Source organism: Oncorhynchus kisutch, linkage group LG10, assembly GCF_002021735.2.
Source record: "Oncorhynchus kisutch isolate 150728-3 linkage group LG10, Okis_V2, whole genome shotgun sequence".
NCBI lineage: Eukaryota > Metazoa > Chordata > Actinopteri > Salmoniformes > Salmonidae > Oncorhynchus > Oncorhynchus kisutch.
The window spans coordinates 33374907-33402851 of record NC_034183.2 but is presented as its reverse complement, the minus strand read 5'-3'; the positions used below and the strand labels follow the sequence as shown (position 1 = coordinate 33402851).

At 40.9% G+C, this 27945-nt stretch overlaps 1 protein-coding gene and 2 long non-coding RNA genes across 6 annotated transcripts; 1 reads left to right on the top strand and 2 right to left on the bottom strand.

Annotated features, from left to right (window-relative positions):
- Window positions 1–342: 342 nt before the first annotated feature.
- On the bottom strand, window positions 343–2798 carry LOC109898071 (uncharacterized). Its single transcript, XR_004211210.1, has 3 exons — window positions 2109–2798; window positions 1092–1966; window positions 343–961 (listed from the first exon to the last, which is right to left on the bottom strand). It is a non-coding gene; the product is annotated as an uncharacterized LOC109898071 (long non-coding RNA).
- Window positions 2799–9571: 6773 nt separating this feature from the next.
- LOC109898069 (uncharacterized) lies at window positions 9572–13127 on the bottom strand. 4 transcript variants are annotated; one of them, XR_004211209.1, is made up of 6 exons: window positions 12989–13127; window positions 12599–12658; window positions 11482–11634; window positions 11189–11288; window positions 10898–11043; window positions 9572–10522 (listed from the first exon to the last, which is right to left on the bottom strand). It is a non-coding gene; the product is annotated as an uncharacterized LOC109898069 (long non-coding RNA). The 4 variants fall into 4 exon arrangements; XR_002256318.2 differs by having other exon boundaries at window positions 9572–11043; XR_002256316.2 differs by having other exon boundaries at window positions 9572–11043; window positions 11515–11634.
- A 5271-nt stretch (window positions 13128–18398) lies between these two features.
- Window positions 18399–22774, top strand: LOC109898068 (growth arrest and DNA damage-inducible protein GADD45 alpha-like). Its single transcript, XM_020492841.2, has 4 exons — window positions 18399–18604; window positions 18835–18936; window positions 19181–19394; window positions 20590–22774. The coding sequence occupies exons 1-4, from the start codon at window positions 18555–18557 to the stop codon at window positions 20695–20697; spliced, it is 474 nt and encodes a 157-aa protein (XP_020348430.1). The 5' UTR covers window positions 18399–18554; the 3' UTR covers window positions 20698–22774.
- The last annotated feature ends 5171 nt before the right edge of the window (window positions 22775–27945 follow it).

Sequence of the window (27945 nt, the reverse complement as noted above, 5' to 3'; positions counted from 1 at the left end):
GAAACACTTTGAAGTTTGTGGAATATGAAATTCATCTAGGAGAATATAACACATTAGATCTGGTAAAAGATAATACAAAGAAAAAAACAAAAATTATATATATATTTTTGTACTATCATCTTTGAAATGCAAGAGAAAGGCCATAATGTATTATTCCAGCCCAGGTGACATTTTGATTTTGGCCACCAGATGGCAGCAGTGTCTGTGGAAAGTTTTAGACTGATCCAATGAACCATTGAATTTCTGTTAAAAATGTTGTATCAAGACTGCCCAAATGTGCCTAATTGGTTTATTAATAAAGTTCATAACTGTGCACTCTCCTCAAACAATATAGCCTGGTATTCCTTCACTGTAATATCTACTGTAAATTGGACAGTGCAGTTAGATTAACAAGAATTTAAGCTTTCTGCCAATAACAGAAGGTGTTACTAACGTTGACAAATAATTGGGAAGAGTTGGTTGACCAACAGCAAATACCATGCCCTACTTAGAGCTAGTTTTTGACATCTGTTAAAAAGTTTAATGGGTCTACATTCAAATGAAAGATTGTCAACACCTCCGCTGGGTCTTATGAGAAGTACAAGGTCAAATACTCTGAATATCCTAATAATAATATCCAAAACTGGTGGCCTTCGTGGTTCACTTTAAGAATCCTTTTCATTAAAGTTTTTATATTTCACTAAGTTTATAAGATATAACAAAATGTTGTTAAATCCATCGACATGATTTGTTGGACGGTACACTACAAAACCTAAACTTGAGATCACTGACTTGACATCCGTGCTGCAGCGCATGCTGTTATGTCCTCTGACGAATGGCTGGGTAAGAGTTAAAAGTAGGCATGCTTGACCCTTAAAGTAGTGGGAACCGGGTCAGCTGAGTCCGCATAGTGAGACGTCTCACTTTGCTGCTCTTTGGACTCGGGTCTGAACCAGCTGCTAAACCACCCTGACTTGTTGCTCTGATCAGAAACACACACACACACACACACAGAAGGACAGACAGAGAGACAGAGAGAGAGGATCATTAAAACAAATCTCTGGTTCTTATTTGATGCTGTGACATGACAACAGGCTTCAGGCTCTACCCACCTGTTTTAGTTGGATTTTGTCTGTCTCTGTGGCCTTTCCCTCCTGCGTGATGGTGGCCTGGTGCCCTCCCTGCTGGCATGCCTTCTGACCTCCATAACCATACTTCTGATCATACTGTTGACCATACCCTGCCACCGGCATCTTCCCAACATTCATATGGGACGATGAATCTTTTCACATGATTGATTTGATTATGTAATTATTTGTTTATTTAGATGCAATTCAGCTCTTAGCTGCAAATGTTGTACACCTTGACAATAAGCTTAACTTTACTATGAGTATACACATAAAATATAGCACCACTAACACAAACAGCAGGTGCTCAGTAAATAACTAGAAATCTTTACAGAGATTAAGTTCAATTCAACGCTAATTTGCATGGGCCGATGGGAGGTATGTTTGTGTATTGCATGTAATGTATGTTCGGTAGTCAATAAAACTCCCAAGGACTCACCATGCCTGGGCCAGAAGAATGATCAGCCTCTAGAAGAATACAATGAAATCAAAGCATGAAGTCCTCATATCACAGTTAACAACAGAAACATGTATGATTACACAAATTATGTAAAAAGGAGTGAACATAAATGAGCATGTTTAATATTAAATCACCAGAAACAGGTGTGAATCATGAGTATGTTTGCTCAATCAAAACCAGGACCCTCATCCATTTTCTCGCCTAACGTGGCTGAAGGACTCTGATGCTGAAGCTGAGCATAGGCCGTGTCTGTGTTGTGGTAACTGTAGTCCTGACCTCCCGCCACAAGGGGCACTGCAAGCTGAGTGTAAGAAGCCATGACTGGCAGCAGAGGTGGGACGTTGATCTGCTGTGCCTGCACGTGCATGACCCCTCACAGAAAGGTCACCGGTGTCTGATTCTAAACGGAAACCAAAGCAGAAACTGGGGGTGCATTTCACATTGGTAGTGGATGAGGTAAGTTCCCCCTTACTATGTAAATGCGTTGAGCATCCAATAAATGAATTATTCATTGAAATAATGATCTGGGACTGTAGGTTTACCTGAATATACTCTGCTCTCCTCATTGGCCCTCTGCTGGTGACATGTATGTTTCACTACAACCGCAGCTCCCCATCTAAGCAAATGCATGCGTTTTAACCATAGCATCTTAATGTGCAGTGAATGTTTTGGAGGAGAGAAAAAACACATCATTAAGATTATGAGAGCCAATTGAAGAATTTCAAACGAGTATGGTATTGTTATTCATTTATCATTTGATTGATAAAAACGGATCATAATGTAGTAATAACAATGCTATCAGTGTCTATGTCAGGTCAAACATTGTGCAGGTAGAGACACGTTAAAACCGGACACCTGTCTTGCCAGCTGGCCTATAGTAAATACTTACCACCTCAGCAACCTTGACATAAGTGCCTACTGACATAATTTCACTCACCAGTACCAGTGGATTATACTGTAGGCTAATATCCATATCTATCCTAATATCCAGGCATTAGTGAGTCCCATTTATGACCATTATTCAATCAACAACAACAAATCCCAGTCTACACAAGGTTGTTTTTACCCAATAAATATGTTTTATGGGCCTCCTGGGTGGTGCAGTGGTCTAAGGCCACCTGTGGCTGTTCCACCAGAAACTCTGGGTTCGAGCCCAGGCTCTTTCACAGCCGGCCGTGACCGAGAGGTCCATGGGGCGACGCACAATTGGCCTAGCTTCGTCTGGGTTAGGGAGGGTTTGGCCAGTAGGGATATCTTTGTCTCATCGCACACTAGCGACTCCTGTGGCGGGCCGGGCGCAGTGCACGCTGACCAGGTCACTAGGTGTACAGTGTTTCCTCCGACATATTGGTGCGGCTGGCTTCCGAGTTGGATGCGCGCTGTGTTAAGAAGCAGTGCAGCTTGGTTGGGTTGTGTTTCGGAGGACGCATAGCTCTTGACCTTTGTCTCTCCCGAGCCCGTACGGGAGTTGTAGCGATGAGACAAGCCAGTAACTGCTAACAATTGGATACCACGAAAAAGGGGGGTGAAAAATTTAAAATAAATGTTTTATACTGTAATCATCATATCCAACAGAAATAGAGGAACACAACAAAACATGTGACAGAGAAACATGATGGGTACAATGGTGATGCATTGTGGTGTGGTCACCTGTATGCCCTGCTGTCTGCATCGCAGCTGCTGTAGTCAGCTAGGGTCCTGTGGGCAGCTGTCATCAGCTGTGTCACTGAGTTGTCCCATTCCCTCATACTGATTCAGCCGCTCTGCCAACTGAGGGGAGAGGACACACACACAGAGGGGAAGTGCTGAGCAAACACACACCATTAGTCTTTTTTAGGCACTACAGTTCAGTAGATTAGGGGCCCAAAATTGGCAACTGGTTTTGGCCATGGCCCAATTTTGTTGCTGTTGCATATAATAGCAGGCCCAAAAATAGGCTTTCACTACAAATTGAGCAACATTTTAAACACATCTATAATCAATTCGACAATAAAATAATAATTTTGATCTGATTACACTGATAAAAATCACACAAAAAAACACCTTTCAATGAAGAGAAAATGTCGCTTTAAAAATGTCTAATAAGAAAGGTTGACAATGAAAATAGAATTTTCAGGGAAGAATGGATAGAGAAATATTTATTCTTATCATATCTCTCCAATGTCAAACCAGAGGTGTCTTGTTTGCAACGAAACTGTCTCTGTTTGCAAATAATTAAATATTAGAAGTTCTTATGAATCTAAACCTGGTAACCTACTTTAAACAAATATTACCTTTCCACCCAGACAGAGGCCTGACTGACACAGAAAAATGTCATCTTCAACTGCTGGCTACTCGTCCATTACTTAACCCAACAACAGGGGTGCATTCCTAAAAGCTACCTGGGTATAAGCATCAACATTTCACAGTGAATAGCTCAGTTTATAGCGACAGAATAGCAAAGTAAATTGTTTGTCTCCTTGTCTTCTCGAATATAGAAGGTATCACCATATACCTCGGAGTCGTGGGCAATTTAAAGCTATTTTATAGCATATGGCATCACAGATTTAAGCATTTTTATAGAATGTTTTATATAATCAGGTTCCATTTTAAGCTAACAAGGGGTATCCTTTTTGACATTTTCTTTAACAAAGGGTATGCCATACCCTCAAATACCCTCAGAATTTGAGCTCTGGTTTTAACCAAACACACCAAGCCCTTCACAGACACAGAGGTATTTAAGGAGTGCATGGTGAGATGACAGTATTGGAGAATTTGGCTTAATACAAATCTATGGATACCATAATTGTGTCTGTCAAACAGGTAGGCCTACCTCTTATTTCTTAAATAGGAAGAAATAGGCTCCAACAAAGCCCTCTTGTTGTTAGTGAAGTTGAAGTCAAATTAAGATTTTTTTTTTTTTAAATGAATTAATCAAATGACTTTCAGTAACATGCGCTGCCTACCTCGGTTTGATTATGCCGTGGCCATTGCTTCATGTTTCAGCACTACAAAGCTGTCCACCCAATTGCCTTATTAGTTAACTGTCTCCTGCACTCTCTCTCCTTATGAATTTGAGATCAAATGTAACTTTTGCATAATTCAGGTGGGCCAACTTTTTTTTTTTTTTTTGCATTATTTTATATTCATATTTAATAAGGGAGATTTACGGGGCCAAAATAAATTACTGGCTTGCCCGGCAGACGCCTCTTGCCAACCCCTGCCATATTATCTTAAAGGTGCTTTACTCCGAGATGGTTTATGAATACAGGCACTAAAGTGATTGGATACTAGGAATGCACTTTTGTATAAAATGTGTTTATGATATGTACAGTACATGTTAGAGTACAGTACTTTCATAACCTCTCCCTGAAGACTGTGTTTGGAGTTGTGCATAGATTAGGCGTGTATGAATGTATACTGTTGGTCAGCGTATCAGATGTTTATATGCCAGAGTGCTATGGTGAAGTGCTGTGCCTAGATAAGCTCTCCCAGCAACACCATGCAGGGCTCCTACAGTCTGTGTAAAGACATCCCTATCACCTCACAATAGTGATAGGCCTGGGATGCCAGCTCAATATCCAGCAGACGACACGCATACAGGAACTTATATACCTGGTAAAGAGAAAACAGGTTGGAACAACACTATAACACAACTTACATCAATTCTACACCTGGTAATACAACCAAAATAGGTTTTCACGGTCTCCTGCACTGTAAAACATTTATTGTAATGTTTACAGTAAATTACTGGCAGCACAGTAGCCAGTAGGTTACTGTACATTTATAGTAAATTAATGGCAGCACAAAAGCCAGTAAATTACTGTAGATTTACAGAACCTTTACCAAAACACAAATTTACAGCATATTACTGGAACACCAGACTACAGCAACATGCTGTATTTATAGAATTTACAGTGCATTACTGTAAGCACAGTGGTTAGTAAACATTTACAGTGCAGGCAGCTATTACCAATGATCAGCAGTATTTTGGTTACATGTACTTGATATATGTACTTCAATAGTTTCAATACCTATAATGTAATTTGTAGTTCACTAGCCTGACCTACAATCCATGCATTTTGTAACAGTTTAATATAAAATACTAACTTTTAAAACTTGCAAGTAGTGCACTTAACTGCAACAACATTCTCGGTAACGGTAACATAATCTTTTTACTTGCTATGACTTTGATATGTTTTTGTTTATCTACCTTCTTTTAATTAATTGACTGTAAGTCCCTCTGGATAAGAGCGTCTGCTAAATTATAAAAATTTAAATGAACACTTCCAAAGCACATTGCTGGGTATTATTCTAATGAGCTCTGCCTCCAAACAAGAACAAATTTGATCAAAATGCTAATAGTTTGAGGGCAGAGCTCATTAGAATAATACCCAGCAGTGTGCTTGCAAGTGTTCTATTTACATTTATATTTTGGTCATTTAGCAGGTGCTCTTTGTCCAGTCAGTGCATTAAACTAAATAAAACATGTTGTAACCATAACTGAGAAAGTTGTACTAGTTAAAAGATATTCAAGGTATTTAGTTTATTATTGTAATGTGCACAGTAACTTGTGACCAGTCTCCTATAAGTTGCTGTAATATCAGAGCAACAATACTGTAACATTTTCCTACTATACTGTAGGAAAGTAAATGCTACTGTAACTGTAATATTGGTATTTTACTGTAATTAAATGGGATTTGTACAAACAGGTTGGCTGCTGGCTATTGTATATTACTGTCACGCCCTGATTGGTTTCACCCGTTCCTGTGATCGTCGCCATCCCCTCCAGGTGTCGCTTATTCTCCCCAGTGTATTTATCCCTTTGTTTCCTGTCACTCTGTGGAAGTTCGTCTTGAAGGTTTGTCAAGTCAACCAGCGTGTTTTTCCTATTCTCTTTTTGATAGTCTTCCCAGTTTTGACCCCTGCCTGACTCTGGACTACTTTCCTGCCTGCCCTGACCTTGATTCTGCCTGTCCTTCGGTACCTTTTGTACTCTGAACTGGTTTTGATTATTTTGCCTGTCATTCTGTTACCTTACCCTATTGGATTATTAAATATTGTAAGACTCCAACCATCTGCATCTGGGTCTCACCTTGTGTCCTGATAATTACAGCACACAGTATATTTGGGGTTTTACATCACTTGCATTTCTAGAGGCCTAAACAAAAGCTTAAAAACTGACTGTGTTTACAGGGCAAATCAGACCAAAAGGACTTGGCAAAACACAACCAGTAAAGGTCCATTTATTTGGCTAATCCAAAATTCATTACAGGTCAGATATAGGTCAGATAGGATCACCACTTTATTTTAAGAATATGAAATGTCAGAATAATATTAGAGAGAATGATTTATTTCAGTTTTTATTTCTTTCATCACATTCCCAGTGGGTCAGAAGTTTACATAAGTATTTGGTAGCATTTGCCTTTAAATTGTTTAACTTGGGGCAAACGTTTTGGGTAGCCTTCCACAACCTTCCCACAATAAGTTGGGTGAATTTTGGCCCATTCCTCCTGACAGAGCTGATGTAACTGAGTCAGGTTTGTAGGCCTCCTTGCTCGCACACGCTTTTTCAGTTCTGCCGACACATTTTCTATTGGATTGAAGTCAGGGCTTTGTGATGGTCACTCCAATACCTTGAATTTGTTGTCCTTAAGCCATTTTGCCACAAATTTGAAAGTATGCTTTGAGTCATTGTCCATTTGGAAGACCCATTTGCGACCAAGCTTTAACTTCCTGGCTGATGTCTTGAGATGTTGCTTCAATATATCCGCTTCAATTTTCCCTCCTCATAATGCCATCTATTCTGTGAAGTGCACCAAACCCTCCTGCAGAAAAGCACCCCCACAACATGATGCTGCCACCCCCGTGCTTCACAGTTGGGATGGTATTCTTCGGGTTGCAAGCCTCCCCATTTTTACTCCAAACATAACAATGGTCATTATGGCCACACAGTTCTATTTTTGTTTCATCAGACCAGAGGACATTTCAGTTTTAATGACTCCAACCTAAGTGTATGTAAACTTCCGACTTCAACTGTATGTGTTTGTTTTATCAACCTTGGTTGAATACACTGACTGTAAGTTGCCAAGGACAAGAGCACCCGCTAAACGACCAAATTGTATTGGTAAATGTAAAAATGAAAACTTGCCAAGAACACTGGGCAATAAGTACCTGCATGGGTAATTCCAGTAATATACTGTAAATTAGATTAGTAACATTTTTAGTAACGTAAAATGGATTACCATAAAATGGATGTAGCTGTACTGTAGCTGTATTGTAAATTAATTACAGTACAATACAGTACAGGTCAATTGCTTCCAGTAAGTTACTGTACATTTTACAGGAAATGTTTTACAGTTTAATATCCAATAGCTCTGAAGAGCTAAAAATGATAGGCCTACATGTAGTTGCCAGCATAGGAGGCCAGACCCATAAAGCATAGATCTACAGTATACTGAAGTATTATGATTGACAGTCAAGCCTGTATGCCTATATCTGTTGGTAGAGCTTAGCACTTGCAATATAATGCCAGGGTCATGGGCAAAATTTTCGCAGAGACCACCCATGCAAAAATGTATGCATACATTACTGTAAGTTGCTTTGGAAAAAAATGTCTGCTAAATGGCATATATAATATATGATTATATAATGTTGTGGTTGAAAGCATTGTTTTACCATGGAAACAGCAGGGATCCTCCCAGAGAGCAGCTGAAAAAGGGTCTGAAGCGGGTCGCTGGGAGCTAGCTGGTCTGCAAACCTGCCGTAGAGATGACTAAGCCATGAAAATACTGAATGTGATTTGCAATATTAAAATGTGCAAGTAAAATAAAAATGAAAAATATCAGTTGTTAAGCTTCAATAAATAATTAAATATCCACTATTAGCAGTTGCTGAATTTATTTTCAATACGATTCAACAATAAAGAACTGTATTGCGGTTTTGATATGCAGTACCAGTCAAAAGTTCGCACACCTTCTCATTCAAGGGTCTTTCTTTATTTTAAGAATTTTCAACATGCTATAATAATAGTAAAGACATCATAACTATGAAATAACACATATGGAATCATGTAGTAACCAAAAAAGTGTTAAACAAATAAACATATATTTTATATTTGCGATTCGTCAAAGTAGCCACCCTTTGCCTTGATGACAGCTTTGCACAAGCTTGGCGTTTTCTCAACCAGCTTCACCTGGAATGCTTTTTCAACAGTCTTGAAAGAGTTCCCACATATGCTGAGCACTTATTGGCTGCTTTTCCTTCACTCTGCGGTCCAACTTATCCCAAACCATCTCAATTGTATTGAATATGGTCACTCTGAGAGAGCTCCAGAATTCCTCTGTGGAGATGGGAGAACCTTCCAGAAGGACAACCATCTCTGCAGCACTCCACCAATCAGGCCTTTATGGTAGAGTGGCCAGATGGAAGTCACTCCCTACGGTGAAGCATGGTGGTGGCAGCATCATTCTGTGGGGATGTTTTTTAGAGGCAGGGACTGGGATACTATTCAGGATTAAGGGAAAGATGAACGGAGGAATGTACAGAGAGATCCTTGATGAAAACCTGCTCCAGAATGCTCAGGACCTCAGACTTGGGCGAAGGTGCGCCTTCCAACAGGACAACAACCCTAAGCACACAGCCAAAACAACGCAAGAGTAGCCTCGTGATCAAACATCTCTGGAGAGACCTGAAAATAGCTGAGCAGCGATGCTCCCTATCCAACCTGAGAGAAGTTGAGAGGATCAGCAGAGAAGAATGGGAGAAACTCCCCAAATACAGGTGTGCAAGCTTCTAGCATCATACCCAAGAAGACTCAAGGCTGTAATCGCTGCCAAAGGTGCTTCAACAAAGTACTGAGTAAGGGTCTGAATACTTATGTATATGTGATATTTGATACACATTTTTTTATACATTTGTTAAAATTTCTAAAAGCCTATTTTTGCTTTGTCATTATGGGTTATTGTGTGTAGATTAATGAGGGGGGGAAATGTATATATATATATATACTCTCCCCAGCCTCACTCCTCCCCCCTCATCCTCGTCTCCATTCGCCTCTCCCTCCTGCTCCCTCCCAGGCTGGGAATTCCCAGCTCCATCCAACTCTCCTCCCCCACTCATGTGGCCTTACTGGCCCCAAAAACACATTCTCTCCCTAGGCATGGACGCACTGCTGATTATGCAGTATGAAGGGTTGGGTTACGATGTCTAGCAGTTCACAAGGATATTATGATCCATCTCTGTGTATTATTGACTGAGCAATTCACAGGGTTCACAACAGGAATACCCTTGCTTAGATTATAGGAAGAAGACAACAGCTGTAAGTGAGTGACCAAAGTACTGCAGGATAGAAACAGTGTATATGTCCCAAATAGCACCCTATTCCCTACATGGTGTGCCACTTTCGACCAGGCTCCATAGGGTCAACGTAGTGCACTATGTAGGGAATAAGGTGCCATTTGGGACAAAGACAGTATATATAGATTTTACTTATGAAAGTCCGGAGAAAGATCAATCTTCTAGGAATTAATTAAAGACTTAATATCCCTATAAGGGGGTGTTTATGACCTGTAAAAAGTGGCACTGAAAACAAAATATCAAACAGTCAATTCAATTTACTATGCGGACAAATATTCTATATCTATGTTGTAATGTCCCAGAGATAATGCAGCTCCATGCTCTCACCTGTTCCACACAGTGATATAGAACCTGTTGTCCATCTTGCTGGCCAGGAACAGGACGTGTCCCCACAGTCCACTCTTCATGGCCGACTCTAGGGCCTCATGCGAAAGAACCATAAAGGTGATGTGGAGGAGATGTGAATGAGGCGTGGAGGGAGGCATGGGAAGGCGTGAAGGAACGATGGGAAGGTGTGGGGGAGGTGTGAAGGAACTGTGGGGCGGACGTGGGGAGGCATGGGGAGGTGTAAGGGAGATGTGGGAGAGCTAGCAGAGGGGGATCTGTGAGTCTAAAGTATCTGGAGGAGACATGAGGCGTGGGGAGTTATGATGGAGGCATAGGGCAGGGGTGAAAGAGGTGTGAAAGAACATGGAGGAGACGTGGAAGTGTTGCAGAAGAACACAGTGTCAGGGGTTAGTGTTGGAGGAGTAAGAGGATAGTCCTGGTGTAACATTAGTCAGACAGTAATGTGTCAACTATGCTGTCTTTGTGGTTTTAATCAGTGTCATACACCATCTATTACTGTCAGAATACATAGGAGATTACATTACCATTAATCTTACTAAATATCTCTGATATAAATAGAGAGGGGAACAGTGAGGAGCGAGACCAAAAAAGAGAGAGAAAGACACAGACCGACAAACTGAGACAGGGACAGAGAGTTTACCCTGACCTTCTTCCGTCCAGCCAGGAGAAGCTTGGCGTATCCCTGCATATCCTTCTCTGTGAACTCAGCTATACAGACACTGGTGGCTGCCCCTGTTAGTAGGTCTGCTCCATCCAAGGCGTTTGTCTCAGGACTGGGGCCCTCGCTCAGATCTATGAGGGTAATGTAAAAATGTAACATATTTCATCATTAGCAATTATTTACAGGCTTTAAAAAAAATGTTTTACTTAACATAATATGTCCAGTAGACACAAAACATCTTCCTCGGTACGTGTGGTGTGGTGTGGTGTCCTCTACCTATTAGGGTAGGGGCCTATGAGCCTTCACTGCCTCCTGAACCATATTGTCCCTGAGAGTTCCTCATCAGCAGCTCTGCCATGTCTGAGCCAACAATACGCTGAATGAATCCATGGAGATAAAAAAAAAGGGTAATGTTAGAATGAGTTTGTGGGTGGGCACAGCGCTTCACAGATAATGCTGATAATCCAACTTCCACAGACTGGGATAACAATAGATGTTTGTTGCGTGTAGTTTGGGCCATCTTGGCCAATTCGTGATATTTCAAGAGCAATAAGAGAAAGGGGTTTCACCTAATATAAGAGCGTGAAGAGATGTTCACCTACTCCATTTTGGCTGAACAGCAGTACAAGTAGATTCCAAAGGAGGCCGGCAGAGCCCTTGTCATGCAGGCTTCTGCCCTCTGGTGGGCAAAACACATGGCATCTACTTTGTGCAGGTCTTCCCTTTAAAGGAGAAGAAACTCAAATAAAAAGTAATGCACAGATATGACTCATAAACCACACTTCTATCCAGTTAAGTAAAGTCATACCGTATACAATTTTGTTGACATGGTGAGATCTTTTTGTGTCTGTAATATTAATTATGAAAGAAATGGTGGTGGAAACGCCTTTATGCGGAAATATTCATATAATAGCCATCATGCCGAAGTAAACTTGGAGTCACAAGGATATGGTGTGTGGTCTTCCCACTATGACTCAGGAAACCATACAGTTTATTAGGCTACACATTAAATAAATGATGGGGAACTTCACAGGGTGTTGAAAGTACACAGTGATCTCCTTTCCAATAGATATCGAGGGTCTTATTCTGGTGACATGATGATTGAAGCTTGACTGCCGTTTTGTAAATAAAAATAATCTTGCTCTTCTCCATAATAATCTCATCATGTCGACTAGCCTAGCCGCACCGTTTGTGCGAGCTGTTGGCTAGAGCACACATGCAAAGACCAGAGTGGGCACATTTGCTATTTAACACAACAGTTTTTGTGACAAAACAATTGGTAGAGTTGAAAATGCGATGGAAACACTTTGAATATTTCTTAAAACATAAGCGAAAAAAGTACATTTGGCGTACAATACATCATCACGCAATGCAATTACTGTAATAACAGCAATTAGAAACACACCACTAGTGGGAAAATACTTGCATGAAAACCTGTCGCCAATTGGATGGAAACCTAAATTAGCTATTGACACAATTATGACAGTAAACCGTCATGTTTTCCATGCGTTTTAAGTGCCTGTTTTTAGTGTCTCTAGAACAGTTTTGTGAGTTGTGGGGAAACCATTTATTTTGTTGTGAGTAGTTATTTGGTCAGTGTTTTCTACTTCGCATGCATGACCAATACATAAATCACATACAACGTAGTATGCAAGTGCGGATATCGGGTTTGAGACTGTAAAATACCTAGCCAGCGGCCCAGGAAATGATCTCATGTCCCGCTGCTCCCGTTTCCCCCAGAATTATCTGCAGACAAAACAAACAGACAGCCTCTCAGTAACACAACAACAGAAACGTCTAACACGCCGGCTCAATGTTGATAAGAACAGCTCAACAGCTCCTCCAATCCAAACAAACAGCCTCTCAGTAACACAACAACAGAAACGTCTAACACGCCGGCTCAATGTTGATAAGAACAGCTCAACAGCTCCTCCAATCCAAACGAATCAGCCTGGATGCCTACTGTATTCACTATAATGATTGCGACTCCTTCCTCATAACCTGCTAATTCAACACAACAATTCTGCCCCGAAGATATACCCTACTCCATACTAATACTTTCCTGCTTTTTTTTACCTAGAACTGTACCTCCAGACTGTGTAGTTCCACCTTCCCTGGGTCTCCCTGCATGGCCAGACCTGGACTGACCCGGATCAAGCATCAGAGCAGTGATGCCAATTTAGCAATTTCGTCGCTAGATTTATCAACATTTCAGACTACCCTGGCAACTTTTTTTTCAAACAGCACCTAGCAACAAATTTAGCTATTTTACAAATGTATTTGGAACTTTTAACAACATTTGACAAGCTCAAATGCACGCATTTCCCTCTTAAATAACACAAAAACTATTTTTTTCTGTCACACACTCAGTCACAACATGCGTGCCTGACTGCAAAAGTGCATTGTGAGTGACGTCAGCAGCAGGCAGGCAGGCAGCAGGCCAGCAGCAATTTGCTGAAATTGCAAATCATTGTTGGCTGACTGCAGCAGTAGTAGCACGGGTTCGACGAGCCAAACCCAATGAATATAGTTGCTCACGAATGTTTGATCTTGAACAGAACTTACAACATCAATCAGCATGTTTCAATCAAAATTGTACAGAAAAGAGTGGGAGTCTGTACCTGAACAAATGTCAAATCATATTTATTGCAGAGATGGCAAGTCAATTTGAGTAACGTTATCGTGTATTCTACGTAATTACGCAGTTTTACGTTATCACGCAATGACATCACAAAGTCATTTAGCAACTTTTAGCAAAAAATCAACCTGCCTCTAGCAACTTCCCCTGAAAATTAGTTGGCAACACAGGTCCAGAGCACGAGGTAAAGTGTATTTCAGAGGGGCAGTTGCCTTAGGAACTGCTGCATGCTCTAAGGAGAGAATATGCATTATTATCATAATTAATAGTATCACCTTCATGGGGGATATTGAAAGTGCTGTAATGAGTGTTCATTAGACTTGAGGATGACCTGTTAACATCATTGTGCTCTTTTGTTTTTAGTGGTATACAGCCCTACAGCTAAGTAAGTGTATACCATTATGTGACCCCTGTTTCTAAGAGACAAACCTACAATATTTGGGTGGAGATTATATGTAACTCAAGGCTTACCTGTGTCTGCTGTGCTCCAGGTGGCTTGTGGGGCAGGTTCAGTCTGTTCAGCACCGTTGATGTACTGGCTCAGCTCATAACTACTGGAGGACAGGCCTGACGCCTTGAAACTTGCCAGAGTCCCAGGAGCATAACAGGAGGTCTGGAGGACAAGACCAGCCAAACCAAGATAGGAGAATGAGTGCGGATGGAGAACATCATACAACCAAGTTCCTAAAATAAGTATTAAACAGAGTGGGCAAACAGCAACACAGATCTGTACAGTATGTCAGAAGAAATTCATATAATTTATTAATCATAATATTTAAATGTTTACCTCTGTACCAGCCTCCCCATTATCTCTAGAACGACCTTAGCTTGTTTGATTGCCTTGCGGAAGGAATAGCTACACTGTTTGTAATCGGTCATGTTTCCGGTCATACAGCATTCCTCAATTGAATTCCCTGAATTCCTATCGGACCTTGTAATAGCAGATAAAGTAACCAAAAATTTGAATATTAATATTCACATGGAAAAGTCCACAGACCTACTGCAAAAGGCTTTCGGAGCCATCATCGACTCAATGGGTTTTGTCTCTGGACCTACTCACTATCACAGTCATACTCTGGACCTAGTTTTGTCTCAAGGAATACATGTTGTGGATCTTAATGTTTTTCCTCATAATCCTGGACTATCAGACCACCATTTTATTATGTTTGCAATAACTGTATCCATTTCCATGTTTTTCTTTATGTTTATGAGGATTGTCAGGACGGTCAGCACATGCCACGTTGCGCCAAACACTGTTGACTGAAAAATCATGCAGTGGAGAAAAGAAACAGCACTGCTGCCTTACATATAGCCGGGCTGGTATAATAAAACCTCCATATTGGGAAAGGATAAAGTTAGAGGACTCCAACAGATGGGAGGCCAATATCACTAGTGTATTTTAAGGACACACATACAGTGCCTTGCGAAAGTATTCGGCCCCCTTGAACTTTGCGACCTTTTGCCACATTTCAGGCTTCAAACATAAAGATATAAAACAGTATTTTTTTGTGAAGAATCAACAACAAGTGGGACACAATCATGATGTGGAACAACATTTATTGGATATTTCAAACTTTTTTAACAAATCAAAAACTGAAAAATTGGGCGTGCAAAATTATTCAGCCCCTTTACTTTCAGTGCAGCAAACTCTCTCCAGAAGTTCAGTGAGGATCTCTGAATGATCCAATGTTGACCTAAATGACTAATGATGATAAATACAATCCACCTGTGTGTAATCAAGTCTCCGTATAAATGCACCTGCACTGTGATAGTCTCAGAGGTCCGTTAAAAGCGCAGAGAGCATCATGAAGAACAAGGAACACACCAGGCAGGTCCGAGATACTGTTGTGAAGAAGTTTAAAGCCGGAGTTGGATACAAAAAGATTTCCCAAGCTTTAAACATCCCAAGGAGCACTGTGCAAGCGATAATATTGAAATGGAAGGAGTATCAGACCACTGCAAATCTACCAAGACCTGGCCGTCCCTCTAAACTTTCAGCTCATACAAGGAGAAGACTGATCAGAGATGCAGCCAAGAGGCCCATGATCACTCTGGATGAACTGCAGAGATCTACAGCTGAGGTGGGAGACTCTGTCCATAGGACAACAATCAGTCGTATATTGCACAAATCTGGCCTTTATGGAAGAGTGGCAAGAAGAAAGCCATTTCTTAAAGATATCCATAAAAAGTGTCGTTTAAAGTTTGCCACAAGCCACTTGGGAGACACACCAAACATGTGGAAGAAGGTGCTCTGGTCAGATGAAACCAAAATTGAACTTTTTGGCAACAATGCAAAACGTTATGTTTGGCGTAAAAGCAACACAGCTCATCACCCTGAACACACCATCCCCACTGTCAAACATGGTGGTGGCAGCATCATGGTTTGGGCCTGCTTTTCTTCAGCAGGGACAGGGAAGATGGTTAAAATTGATGGGAAGATGGATGGAGCCAAATACAGGACCATTCTGGAAGAAAACCTGATGGAGTCTGCAAAAGACCTGAGACTGGGACGGAGATTTGTCTTCCAACAAGACAATGATCCAAAACATAAAGCAAAATCTACAATGGAATGGTTAAAAAATAAACATATCCAGGTGTTAGAATGGCCAAGTCAAAGTCCAGACCTGAATCCAATCGAGAATCTGTGGAAAGAACTGAAAACTGCTGTTCACAAATGCTCTCCATCCAACCTCACTGAGCTCGAGCTGTTTTGCAAGGAGGAATGGGAAAAAATTTCAGTCTCTCGATGTGCAAAACTGATAGAGACATACCCCAAGCACTTACAGCTGTAATCGCAGCAAAAGGTGGCGCTACAAAGTATTAACTTAATGGGGCTGAATAATTTTGCACGCCCAATTTTTCAGTTTTTGATTTGTTAAAAAAGTTTGGAATATCCAATAAATGTCGTTCCACTTCATGATTGTGTCCCACTTGTTATTGATTCTTCACAAAAAAATACAGTTTTATATCTTTATGTTTGAAGCCTGAAATGTGGCAAAAGGTCGCAAAGTTCAAGGGGGCCGAATACTTTCGCAAGGCACTGTATCTATGAATGATCAGTTAGGCAATGTTTTAGATATTTCAAGATAGGCTTCCTCAATACAAATCTCTGTGGACAAGAAGCCTATAAATAGTATTCAAATAGGATATTCGACTCCTTCTGCACTATTCTGCACACAACATCAAATAACTATAATGATACAAATTGTTAAATTCAAGTGAACAGAAACGTCCACACTACAACGATAACCACAATAACAGTAGAGAACGACAACGCTAGCCGTTGTTGAGATCACTTTTCAATAGCGCGTTCTATTGAAGCGTTCTAGGTTCTAGGTGCGTGAGGAATAGATGCTAGGAGGGGAGAGGATGTGAGGCAGAGCGCACGGTGAGCTTTCCTGAATAACTGGGCATGTGAGCATATTGGTGTCAGTCAACATGAATTATAGGACGGCTTGGGAGAGAGCACATCTCAGTATCAGAAGACCATATTTCCCCATGTTATCTGTTAACGCTGATACATCCTGACAAAACATACCATATGAGTGACCTGCTAATGTAGCCTACCTTTCTGGACCTTGTAAACGGTCAATAGACCCATAACTGATCCAAATGGTTGCATAAGTAGGCCTAGGCTGTATGCAGTTGTTTCGGCATGAAAGACGCATTCAAAACAGGACCTTTGAGCTGTTATTCAAATTAGCCTATACATCGCTGCACTAACAACATAGGCCTAATCAACTGTGGAGCATTGCGTGCCCGGGGACTGCAGAGTGCAGCCTGGAGGAACGCACAGATCTGACATTTCATAATCTTTTCACTTTTTTTCTTGCACTTTGACAGGTAAATGTTCATATTTATATTATAGCCCTAATATTAAGCTAATTAATGGCCTAATATCTACTTAATATTTAGCTTCTTACTACACATCTCTAGTCGCTCTCTTCCAGCTGTTCTCGTGCGACATAGGCTAGGGTATACGCAAGCCTCTGCCATTCCTCTACTCTTGAAATCCCAGGAAAGGCTATATATAGGCTACAAACGATATATGACATTTATTTTGAACATGTTTTATACTGGGCATAATAGCCAATTCGAGGAGAGAAGGAGGCTTGCTCTTGTTAATAGTGGAATGTAAAATATGCCTACAGCATAGGACAAATTAATTGTCGGGGAAAGTTGAGGAGAGAGAGTGCATTGAGATCATTTTGACCGGTGATCATAACATTGTTGCATGTATTGCGAATGGTTGCACCGGACAGACACAAATAAGATTCAAAATAATTGACAAACATTAGAAAAATGGAAATCACTTGAAAGCCACTTGACAGCAAGGCAAGCAATGACTTGCTGTAAATACACAGGCTAAACGGTGTTTGTTGTTGATACATTTAAATATGAGTTTCAATATTATTTTTCATTACTTGTACATTGAAGTGTTATTTGCAGTTGTCACTGTGACAATGAACACACCCCGAAAGCCCAGATATCTGTGTTACCACCATATTAATAGGCCTAGAGGATGCATTGGATCAGTTGATAGACAGGTGTACAAAATAACCTTACACTTTCCTCTAGAGTGGATGTTTGCCAACAAGTTATTGTCATGTATATTTTAATCGTTATAGTTATCGTTCTTGGTGTGGATAGCCTACCATGTAAGCACGGAAATACAGTGAGCCACTGATCATTATAACTTTACTATTTTCGCCACCAGGTGTCGCAGTGTACCTCTCTAGTTTAATGACGTGGTGATAAGTTGCGAGGCGCTGCGCATTCGCGGGAACCACTTTAAACATTAGCATGTGACCAATGGGATTGGATATGCAAATATGAGGCGCTCGAACTCCTGCTTCCGCGTTAAATTCGGGGATTGGGAAAGGTGAGAGGAGAGTCAGATGCACAAAGACGAGACGTGCAGACACACACGGACACTAATTTGACTGGGACGTTACTGGAGGGACCATCAGTGAATATTCTGATTTCCACGTGGATAATTTTCCTATGTGCAATATGACTTTTGAGGAAACCAGTGGAGAAAACTCTATAGAAAGGTAAGATTATCTCTGCAACTTGTTGAATTTGTCACTGCTTGAGCACTAACTGTCAAACTCGTTTCCCTGTATGCACGAGTTTGCCCGAGCATGTCCAATCTAATTTAGCTAACTAGTTAGCAAGTTACAGTAACCTATATAGTTACTTTCTATATTGATGCAAGCTGACTAAATAACAATAAAGTCGTATACTTGTCTCAGTATGGTTACCTATTGTTTTGCACCCACAGGATGGATTCGGTGTCTAAAGCATTGGAGGAGGTTATCACCTCCGCTTTACCCCAAGGTTGTGTCACTGTAGGAGTCTACGAGGCAGCAAAGTCACTCAATGTGTAAGTGAAGCACGTTGCAAGAGATTATTAGTTACAGGCATAACGTGACCGTGAACTACTATCCATAAAGACCTATATTCTTAAACGACTAAATACGAGGAGTGAATGAAGTAGCTAAATTATTTTTCAATAGATTATTCTTAAGTTATTAAGCAGTAATACATCTACTCTGAAATAAGTTCATGACTATTACTGTAATGTTACTTGATTAGCTAGCTAATTGTATTGACATTTAATTCACCAGGGACCCGGATAATGTGGTACTGTGCCTCCTGGCCACAGATGAGGAGCAGGTCGTGGACGTGGCTTTACAGATCCACTTCACCCTGATTCAGGCTTTCTGCTGCGAGAACGACATCAACATCCTGCGGGTCAGCAACATGAGGCGCCTCGCTGAGATACTTGGAGGAGTGAAGCCTGGAGAAGAGCCCATGGACCTGCACTGTGTACTAGTTACTGTACGTTTCATTATATTGTTCCTACTTCCATATCCCTGGCATTTCATCTACTTAACAGTGCTGGACTTTGATATCAGTTCCTCAGGTGGGGTCTCTGCCGGTGTGGTTCATTATACCAGCTAGGCTATAATAAAATGTTTCATGGATGCTAAAGATTTGCAGTTCAGGAGCTTTGAGTACAGCATGAAAGCCTAGCCCTAGATGGATGCAAATACTTGATTTTAACAGCCACCACATCTGGCTTGGTAGTTATATCTTCATTCATTGCTCGGCTCTTTGAAGGTTGATCCAGCTGACTGCAGCCGCATGATCTGCAGTGTGTCTGTGATGTGGCTTTCCTAGTAGTCTGACCTAGCCTACGCTGGCTGCAGTACTGCGAGTGATCTGACTCCAGTTACTAGGGCTGCGTCCAAATGGCACCCTATTCCCTACATAATGCACTACATTGGGCCCTGGTCAACAGTAGTGCACTACATAGTTCAGGGGTAGGTAACCCTGTTCCTGGATTGCCGGAGGTACTGCGGGATTTTGTTCCAACTAGGCACCACACGTGACCAACTGAGCTAATTGATCAGTTCAGTGATTACCTAAGTTCAACACCTCGTCTTCCAGGTCAGTTAAACCAAAAACCTGAAGTGCCTGCGGCTCCAGGGTAGGGAACCCTGGTCGTAACCTAGAGGTTTGTGGCTGAGTTAGCGTAGCGATGTGTACTCTTAACTGCTCTTCCTGTGGGCCGCTAGTACTTTTTCAAACCCACGTTCCGGGAAATAAAGCTTAGCTCATAGGAGAAAGAGGATGAATGATGGCACGTTTACAGAGAGACTCTTAGAATGCAGAAGTCAGCATGGAGACATTTTTATGCCCTGCTCATACACTTCCTTAGTAGTGATCTGATCTGTGAGGCCCACTATCAGGTCATACCTCACGCTGCAGAGAACCCTTATCTGATTATGGTTGTTAAATTGTGTATCCTTCTATTTGATGCATATGTTTAGTTAGAAAGCACAGCAATAGGCTAGATGTGTGGTTATTAACTGTGTGTGCAGTTATAATTACCGCACTTGTATAGAACCCTCAGCCCTAACTGATTAGGGCTGTTCTACATTTCTAAGACCTACTTGTCTGTATTTTAATGTATACGTTTACAGAAAGCAGCATTGGCCTAACTGTTTTTGTTTTCCATTTCTTTTCACAGAAGTCAAGCACGTGCAAGGACCCAGCTCTGAGCAAAGTGAATCGCTTCTGTAGAGACAGTCGAATACTGGACCAGTGGGTCCCCATCATCAACTTACCTGACCGATGAACAAGCAGCATGGACTCCACGTGACCACTTTATATTGAAGCACAGCACACTGCACTAGATCTGTGTAATAATGCCTTGGTTGGAACTCATGAACAAACCTCATTCAACAGAGGGAAGGAGAACAAGAGAACCTGCTGGATCAGTGTGGATTTTATGCTGAGGATTTCAGCTGAGGTAGAGGGATTTAGCATTCTGGATTCCAGGACTGCCAAGGTAACAATGGTATGACTAATGCGAAGGTAGCGATTGGTCGTTGGCATGACTTGATCCTCATGCCCAGGCGCTGCCATTACAGGAAGCTGACTCATGTAAGCACACAGCAGAGCAGACATACACACGTAGTGGTGAGCAGAGCAGAGTGCACAAGGCAGCAGGGGATTGGAATCTCCTGGATGCTCAAAGGACTGACTCCAAGGACCATACTCAAGGACTGAACTAAACCAAACTAGAGTTTTCTGAACTGGACCGGAGTAGTCTGGACTAGTCTGGGACTACAGGATGGATAATGCCTCAAGGAAAGTGGATCAAATTTCCATGTGGGTATACTCTGCATGTTAAAGGTTTATGCAATTTTATCAGTAACTTACTGCGTTATTCAACATTATGATACTGTATAAACTGAATACAGTACATTACCATAGAATGCACAGTAAAATGCCATATGTTTGTTTTACAGCACACGCAGACCTTTCTGTAATTTCAACAGTAAATGTGTTTTACAGTATTCATATTGTGCATTGTGAGAAGTTGTTATGGACGGGAAAAGAGTCTCTGGCTCATTAACATATTATGGTCAGCCTTGTAAGAGGCTATATTTGTTGCACCCGTGGTGAGAATGCTGAGCCCCCAAAGAATACAGTAATATACTGTATTTTACGGATTCTACAAACCTTGTCCTGAAACTCTACAGTAGCCAATTGCTGCCAGTCATATACTGTAATTCAGAATACAGTACCAATACCGCATTTTTGGAGCGCCAAAAAAACGTTGGAACACTCATTAACATATGTTGATGCGTGTCTTGTAAGAGGCTGTATTTGTTGCACCCATTAGTGAGAGTACCAATTTGCGTGATACAGTATGTGGTAGTGGTTCCCTAACAATGCAATGTATATAGGGGACAGATCAGAGTGTCAGCAAGTCTCAAACCTTTAATAGTTGAGTGGCGATCTATTTTGATCTGTTTTGCCCTTTAGTCACTGTCAGTTTAGAAGCCTTTGTTAAAGCCTAAAGTGCAAGTAATATAAAACAGCTAGTATTCATTAATATGCTGTAATATGCAAATGCCAACAGCCAACCTGCTTTCTCTAATCCCTTGTAATTACAGTAAAATACTGTATTTTCTTACAGTTTTGTGACTGTTACTGTGTTTCATTGCTCTGACATCAAGTTACCATGAATATCTCTATTGTATTGGTACTATCCAGAGATTGTCAGCGATGTAATTATAATTATTTTGAAGACCAATGTATCTTTAACTACAACATTTTCAGTAATGGTTAAAAAAAAAAGTTTTACTTGCTATGACTGTGATATGTATTATTTTTTTTTTTATCAACCTTGGTTGAATGCACTGACTAAGTTGCTAAGGACAAGAGTACCTGCTAAATTACCAAAATGCTCAAATTAAAATAAAACATTTGCAAAGAACACTGGGTAATGTGTCGCTGCATGGGGAATTCCAGTAATATACTCTAAATTAGAATACAGTAACATTTTTGGTACTGCAAAATCTATTACCATAATGTATTACAGTAGTTGTACTGTAAAATAAATTACTGGCCAATTTCTGCCAGTAAGTTAGTGTACATTGTACAGGAAACGTTTTAGTGTGGAAAAAATACATCAACTGTAATTTATATGATCTTGATTATTTCTGAAATTGTTATTTTGAGAATTATTTAAATTAAGAGGGAAGGTCTTGTTTAGGTCATTGTCAGCACAAACCAATGTATTGACTTAAACATTAACTTTGTTGTTTTGTTTAATTCAATGTTTATGTTAATTTAATGAATTGATGTCGCAATGTTCATCAACAGCTACCTTTGCAGAGAAATAAACTGAACTAAACATTTAATTGCTTTGCTTTTTTGGATTTTATGCAGTGAGTTATGAGCATCATTCAGCGGGTTTCTGAGTTACCTGTTAGGGACACATGAGCCCGGACTTATAATGCTTCTCTGTAAAGGCAGTGGAAATCAGGGCCCCCAGCTGCAGGTGTTGACTAACAGCCTCAGTTCAGGGGAATGGCATGCAACGCTTTCAAGTGACCTCGCATATTCAGCGGAGTAAAGAAAGGATTGAGGATGTGTGCACGGTTTAACCTGGTGCAAAAAGCTAGCACTTAGTTTAGCTTATATTTATAATGAAACATGCACCATGTCTTAACAATGCAATGCATCCCTCCATTGACACCAGTGGTAAACACCACAGCGTATCTGTTATTAAAAGCCTTTGTAACAACCGTTCCACACTCTGCGCTCACATCTTAACAAAACATATCATTAACCATCACTCACAAGGGAGAAGGAGAATTCCCATACATGTAGCATCCGTGTGTGTGTGATCACAATGACAGCCCTTGCTGTCACTGGGCCTTCTATTCAAACACACAAGGGGATAAACAACAGTCCCCTGACAGGGCCAAAAACAGCCAGAGAGGAAAGAAAATATATATTACTAGCCAGCACACTCAGAGGACACCAGAATATAATGTGTATGTGTGTAGCAGAGCAGGGGGACAAAGCCCTCAAAGAGCAGCTGATGAAACGATGAGTGTGTGACTATGAATCAAGGCTCATTTAGACTCACAGTGAGAGTACGGGAGGGTACTACTGACTTCATAATAGCTATAAATAGACCCTATGAATGGAGGTGATGCAGTCACAGTGACGCACTGATAGGAATAATAGTGTTACTATTTAGAAAGCAACACAAGCGGAGCTGGCTGTTAACCCCCTGTTGTCATGCAGGCCTGAAATACGGCTGTTCAATGATGCAGCCTTACCGGGGGGGGGGGGGGGGGGGGGGGGGGGGGGAATAGAGTGAGTGAGAATAGAGGAGAGTTGCAGGTCTGTCCTGCTAGCCCTATGTGGAATGGAATACAGGGATGTATAAATACGGTGGCTACTACCTTCTCCAGAGGTAGCGATCTAGTGGTTTTACAGGAGTTAAAATACTGCAAGTCAGGAATGGTGCGTCAGTCAGGTGGGTGACTGGAGGTTAGGAGAAGGCCAGTACACTGCAACCTCACTCCTCTGAACTTTAACTCCTATTTTCCATTTCCACAAGAGTCATGGAAAATAGCTGGGCTGGGGTACCACCAGTGAAAGTCAACACATGACACTGATGACGGGAATTCAGCAGGGAGGAGCAAGCAACGACAAATGAACAGAACAGAACCCTACTATCATTTTCTGATTAACTCTGAATGCACGGTTTATACAGGTTTTCAATATGGATCTATAGGCCTAAATCGCAATGCCAACAGAATGGAAACATTTGATAAAGACACTGATCTGAAGGGTTGGGAATTGCCAGGGACCTCACAATATGATATTATCACAATACTTAGGTGCCTATATGGTATGTATTGCAATTATATATGTATGACAATTCATTGCGATTCTATATGTATTGCGATTTGATACTGAGATTTACATTGCGATTTGATGTTCCAAACATATTGCTCACTACAGTATATGCCTGCTACAGAGGGACAAGAGAGAGCCATGAGAAAACTAGTTTTGATCAGTCATGGAAATAAAAATGTCTCACCGTTTAAGCAATGGTAGGAGAAATACCAGAGTTTTGGTGCAATTACAGTCATCTAGCGCGAGCTAACGTTAACTACCTAGCAACCAAAAAAGTAGTGGGATAATTAAGAACAGTATATTGCAGGATTCAGTTGTTCTAATGGTTTTGTTCTTTCTGGATTCCCTGTCTTCAAACATCTACATCAAAAGGTGCAAAGTTTGGGCAAAGAGACAAAACATGCACATCAAATTAAGATGGAAAACCACTTTTTGTGCAGTATTAATTTACCATCGTTTCAAACCACTTAATGTAAATTGCAGTATTGTACATACAGTAGGCTGGTCATCTAGGTACCTGTAGACTTTCCATCACCAGGAAGAAAAACAATGCACAATACAGTAATTGAGTACATTGTGACATCAAGTGGTTTGTGATGATGTGGCTCAGTTGGTAGAGCATGGCGCTTGCAACGCTAGGGTTGTGGCGTGGGTTCCATTTCTACAGCGGACCAAGAAAATGTATGCAGTCACTACTGAAAGTTGCTCTGAGTAAGAGCATCTACTAAAATGTAAAAGGAATGAATGGACCATTTCAGTTTACACATAGAAATAAGTTGTATTTGCAAAGTATTTCAAGAAGCTGGAAAACATATCAAGCAAGTATTATCAGATTAATTGTTTTGTACATATAAATGTCAGGTAGACACTCAAATACATTTAGTTTAAATGTTTTCACAAAAGTAGTGCACTGGCCCCTGACTAGCCCTGTATTAGCTATTTATTTTCATTCTGCAAATTATTCTTTAACTTGTCTCCTTCCCTTCATCTATACTGACTTGAAGGGGATTTAACAGGTGACATCAATAAGGGATCCTAGTTTTCACCTGGATTCACCTGGCCAGTCTATGTCATGGAAAGAGCAGGTGTTCCTAATGTTTTGTACAGTCGTGGACAAAAGTTTTGAGAATGACACAAATATTAATTTTCACAAAGTCTGCTGCCTCAGTTTGTATGATGGCAATTTGCATATACTCCAGAATGTTATGAAGAATGATCAGATGAATTGCAAAGTCCCTCTTTGCCATGCAAATGAACTGAATCCCCCAAAAACATTTCCACCATTTCAGCCCTGCCACAAAAGGACCAGCTGACATCATGCCAGTGATTCTCTCATTAACACAGGTGTGAGTGTTGACGAGGACAAGGCTGGAGATCACTCTGTCATGATGATTGAGTTCAAATAACAGACTGGAAGTTTCAAAAGGAGGGTGGTGCTTGGAATCATTGTTCTTCCTATGTCAACCACGGTTATCTACAAAGAAACACGTACCCTCATCATTGCTTTGCACAAAAAGGGCTTCACAGGCAAGGATATTGCTGCCAGTAAGATTGCACCTAAATCAACCATTATCAGAACATCAAGAACTTCAAGGAGAGCGGTTCAATTGTTGTGAAGAAGGCTTCAGGGTGCCAAAGAAAGTCCAGCAAGCGCCAGGACCGTCTCCTAAAGTTGATTCAGCTGCGGGATCGGGGCACTACCAGTACAGAGCTTGCTCAGGAATGGCAGCAGGCAGGTGTGAGTGCATCTGCACGCACAGTGAGGCAAAGACTTTTGTAGGATGGCCTGGTGTCAAGAAGGGCAGCAAAGAAGCCACTTCTCTCCAGGAAAAACATCAGGTACAGACTGATATCCTGCAAAAGGTACAGGGATTGGACTGCTGAGGACTGGGATAAAGTAATTTTCTCTGATGAATCCCCTTTCCGATTGTTTGGGCCATCCGGAAAAAAGCTTGCCCAGAGAAGACAAGGTGAGTAGACAAGGTGAGAAGACAAGGTCAGTCCTGTGTCATGCCAACAGTAAAGCATCCTGAGACCATTCATGTGTGGGGTTGCTTCTCAGCCAAGGGAGTGGGCTCACTCACAATTTTGCCTAAGAACACAGCCATGAATAAAGAATGGTACCAACACATCCTCCGAGAGCAACTCCCAACTATCCAGGAACAGTTTGGTGATGAACAATGCCTTTTCCAGCATGATGGAGCACCTTGCCATAAGGCAAAAGTGATAACTAAGTGGCTCAGGGAACAAAACATAGATATTTTGGTCCATGGCCAGGAAACTCCCCAGACCTTAATCCTATTGCGAACTTCTGGTCAATCCTCAAGAGGCGGGTGGATAAACAAAACCCCACAAATTCTGACAAACTCCAAGCATTGATTATGCAAGAATGGATGTGGCCCAGAAGTTAATTGACAGCATGCCAGGGCAGATTGCAGAGGTCTTGAAAAAGAAGGGTCAACACTGCAAATATTGACTCTTTGCATCAACTTCATGTAATTGTCAGTAAAAGCCTTTGACACTTGTGAAATGCTTGTAATTATACTTCAGTATTCCATAGTAACATCTGACAAAAATATCTAAAGACACTGAAGCAGCAAACTTTGTGTCATTCTCAAAACTTTTGGCCATGACTGTACACTCAGTGTATAGCGAAGAGGTTGCTTATCCCAAAGTTCTCTCTGTCAAGGTAACACAATCACATCTCCACAAAGGCCCAATATCATCCATCATCAGATGGGAGAGTGGCGATTACATCCATGTGGTCCAACAAATATAGCCAGAGCTAGTTTCTGCCTGTAACATTAAACCCTCAGAGAGAAGGAGAGCGAGAGAGAGAGACCACTCGTAGGCACAGGGAGCATTATTGTCGCTAGTGAAAGTCTACACACACCTTGCACAGTCTTCACATTTTGCTGTCCCAAAATGACATCTGAAAAAGGGAATACAATCAATTTTTTCCTTATCGATATAAACAATCTAATCCACATTTTCAAAGTGAAAGAAAAATTATAGAAGCGTTAGAAAATGTCTAATAATAAAAACAAACAGATGTCTTGATTGCGCATGTCTTCACACCCCAGAGTTAATACTTTGTGAATCATTTTGAATATGATTCTACAAATTTTGCACGAAATCCTAAGGCAAGATTTATCCATTGTTTTTGGTATTAAAATGTGTTTAATTGCCCCGCATTTAAAAAAATTATATAGCAGAGTTTTTTCAGAAGACTGGGGGTTTCCCTCTAACTCCTTACTTGGGGTTTGCTCCTTTCATATTTATTTTGATCCCTGCCAGTGACTAGCATACCTATAACATAATGCTGCCACCACACTACTTGAATATACAGGAGGGTTTCACTCTGTGTTATCTTGTATTGGACCCAAACCGTTTTTTTTTTTATTCAGGCCATTTCTTTGCCATGTTGTCTTGAAGTATTACTAATGGCCTTGTTGCAAACAGTAATGGATGGTTTGGAGTGGATTTACTAACAAAGTTGGTAGAATCTTATTCAAAATGATTCACAGCTGTAATGGCTGCTTCCACCAAACATTAACCCTGGGGTGTGAAGACATATGCAATTATGATCTCTTTTTTTAATGTTCTATCATTTTTCTTTCACTTTGAAAATTGTAGGTTGTGGAGTGGAATCCAA

Bases quoted from the DNA above. Each gene is read 5' to 3' on its own strand.
- LOC109898068 (XM_020492841.2), top strand. From the start codon at position 18,555: ATGTGCAATATGACTTTTGAGGAAACCAGTGGAGAAAACTCTATAGAA. The intron at 18,937-19,180 runs GTAAGTGAAGCA...TTAATTCACCAG, and splicing joins GCAGCAAAGTCACTCAATGT to GGACCCGGATAATGTGGTAC. The intron at 19,395-20,589 runs GTACGTTTCATT...TTCTTTTCACAG, and splicing joins TGCACTGTGTACTAGTTACT to AAGTCAAGCACGTGCAAGGA.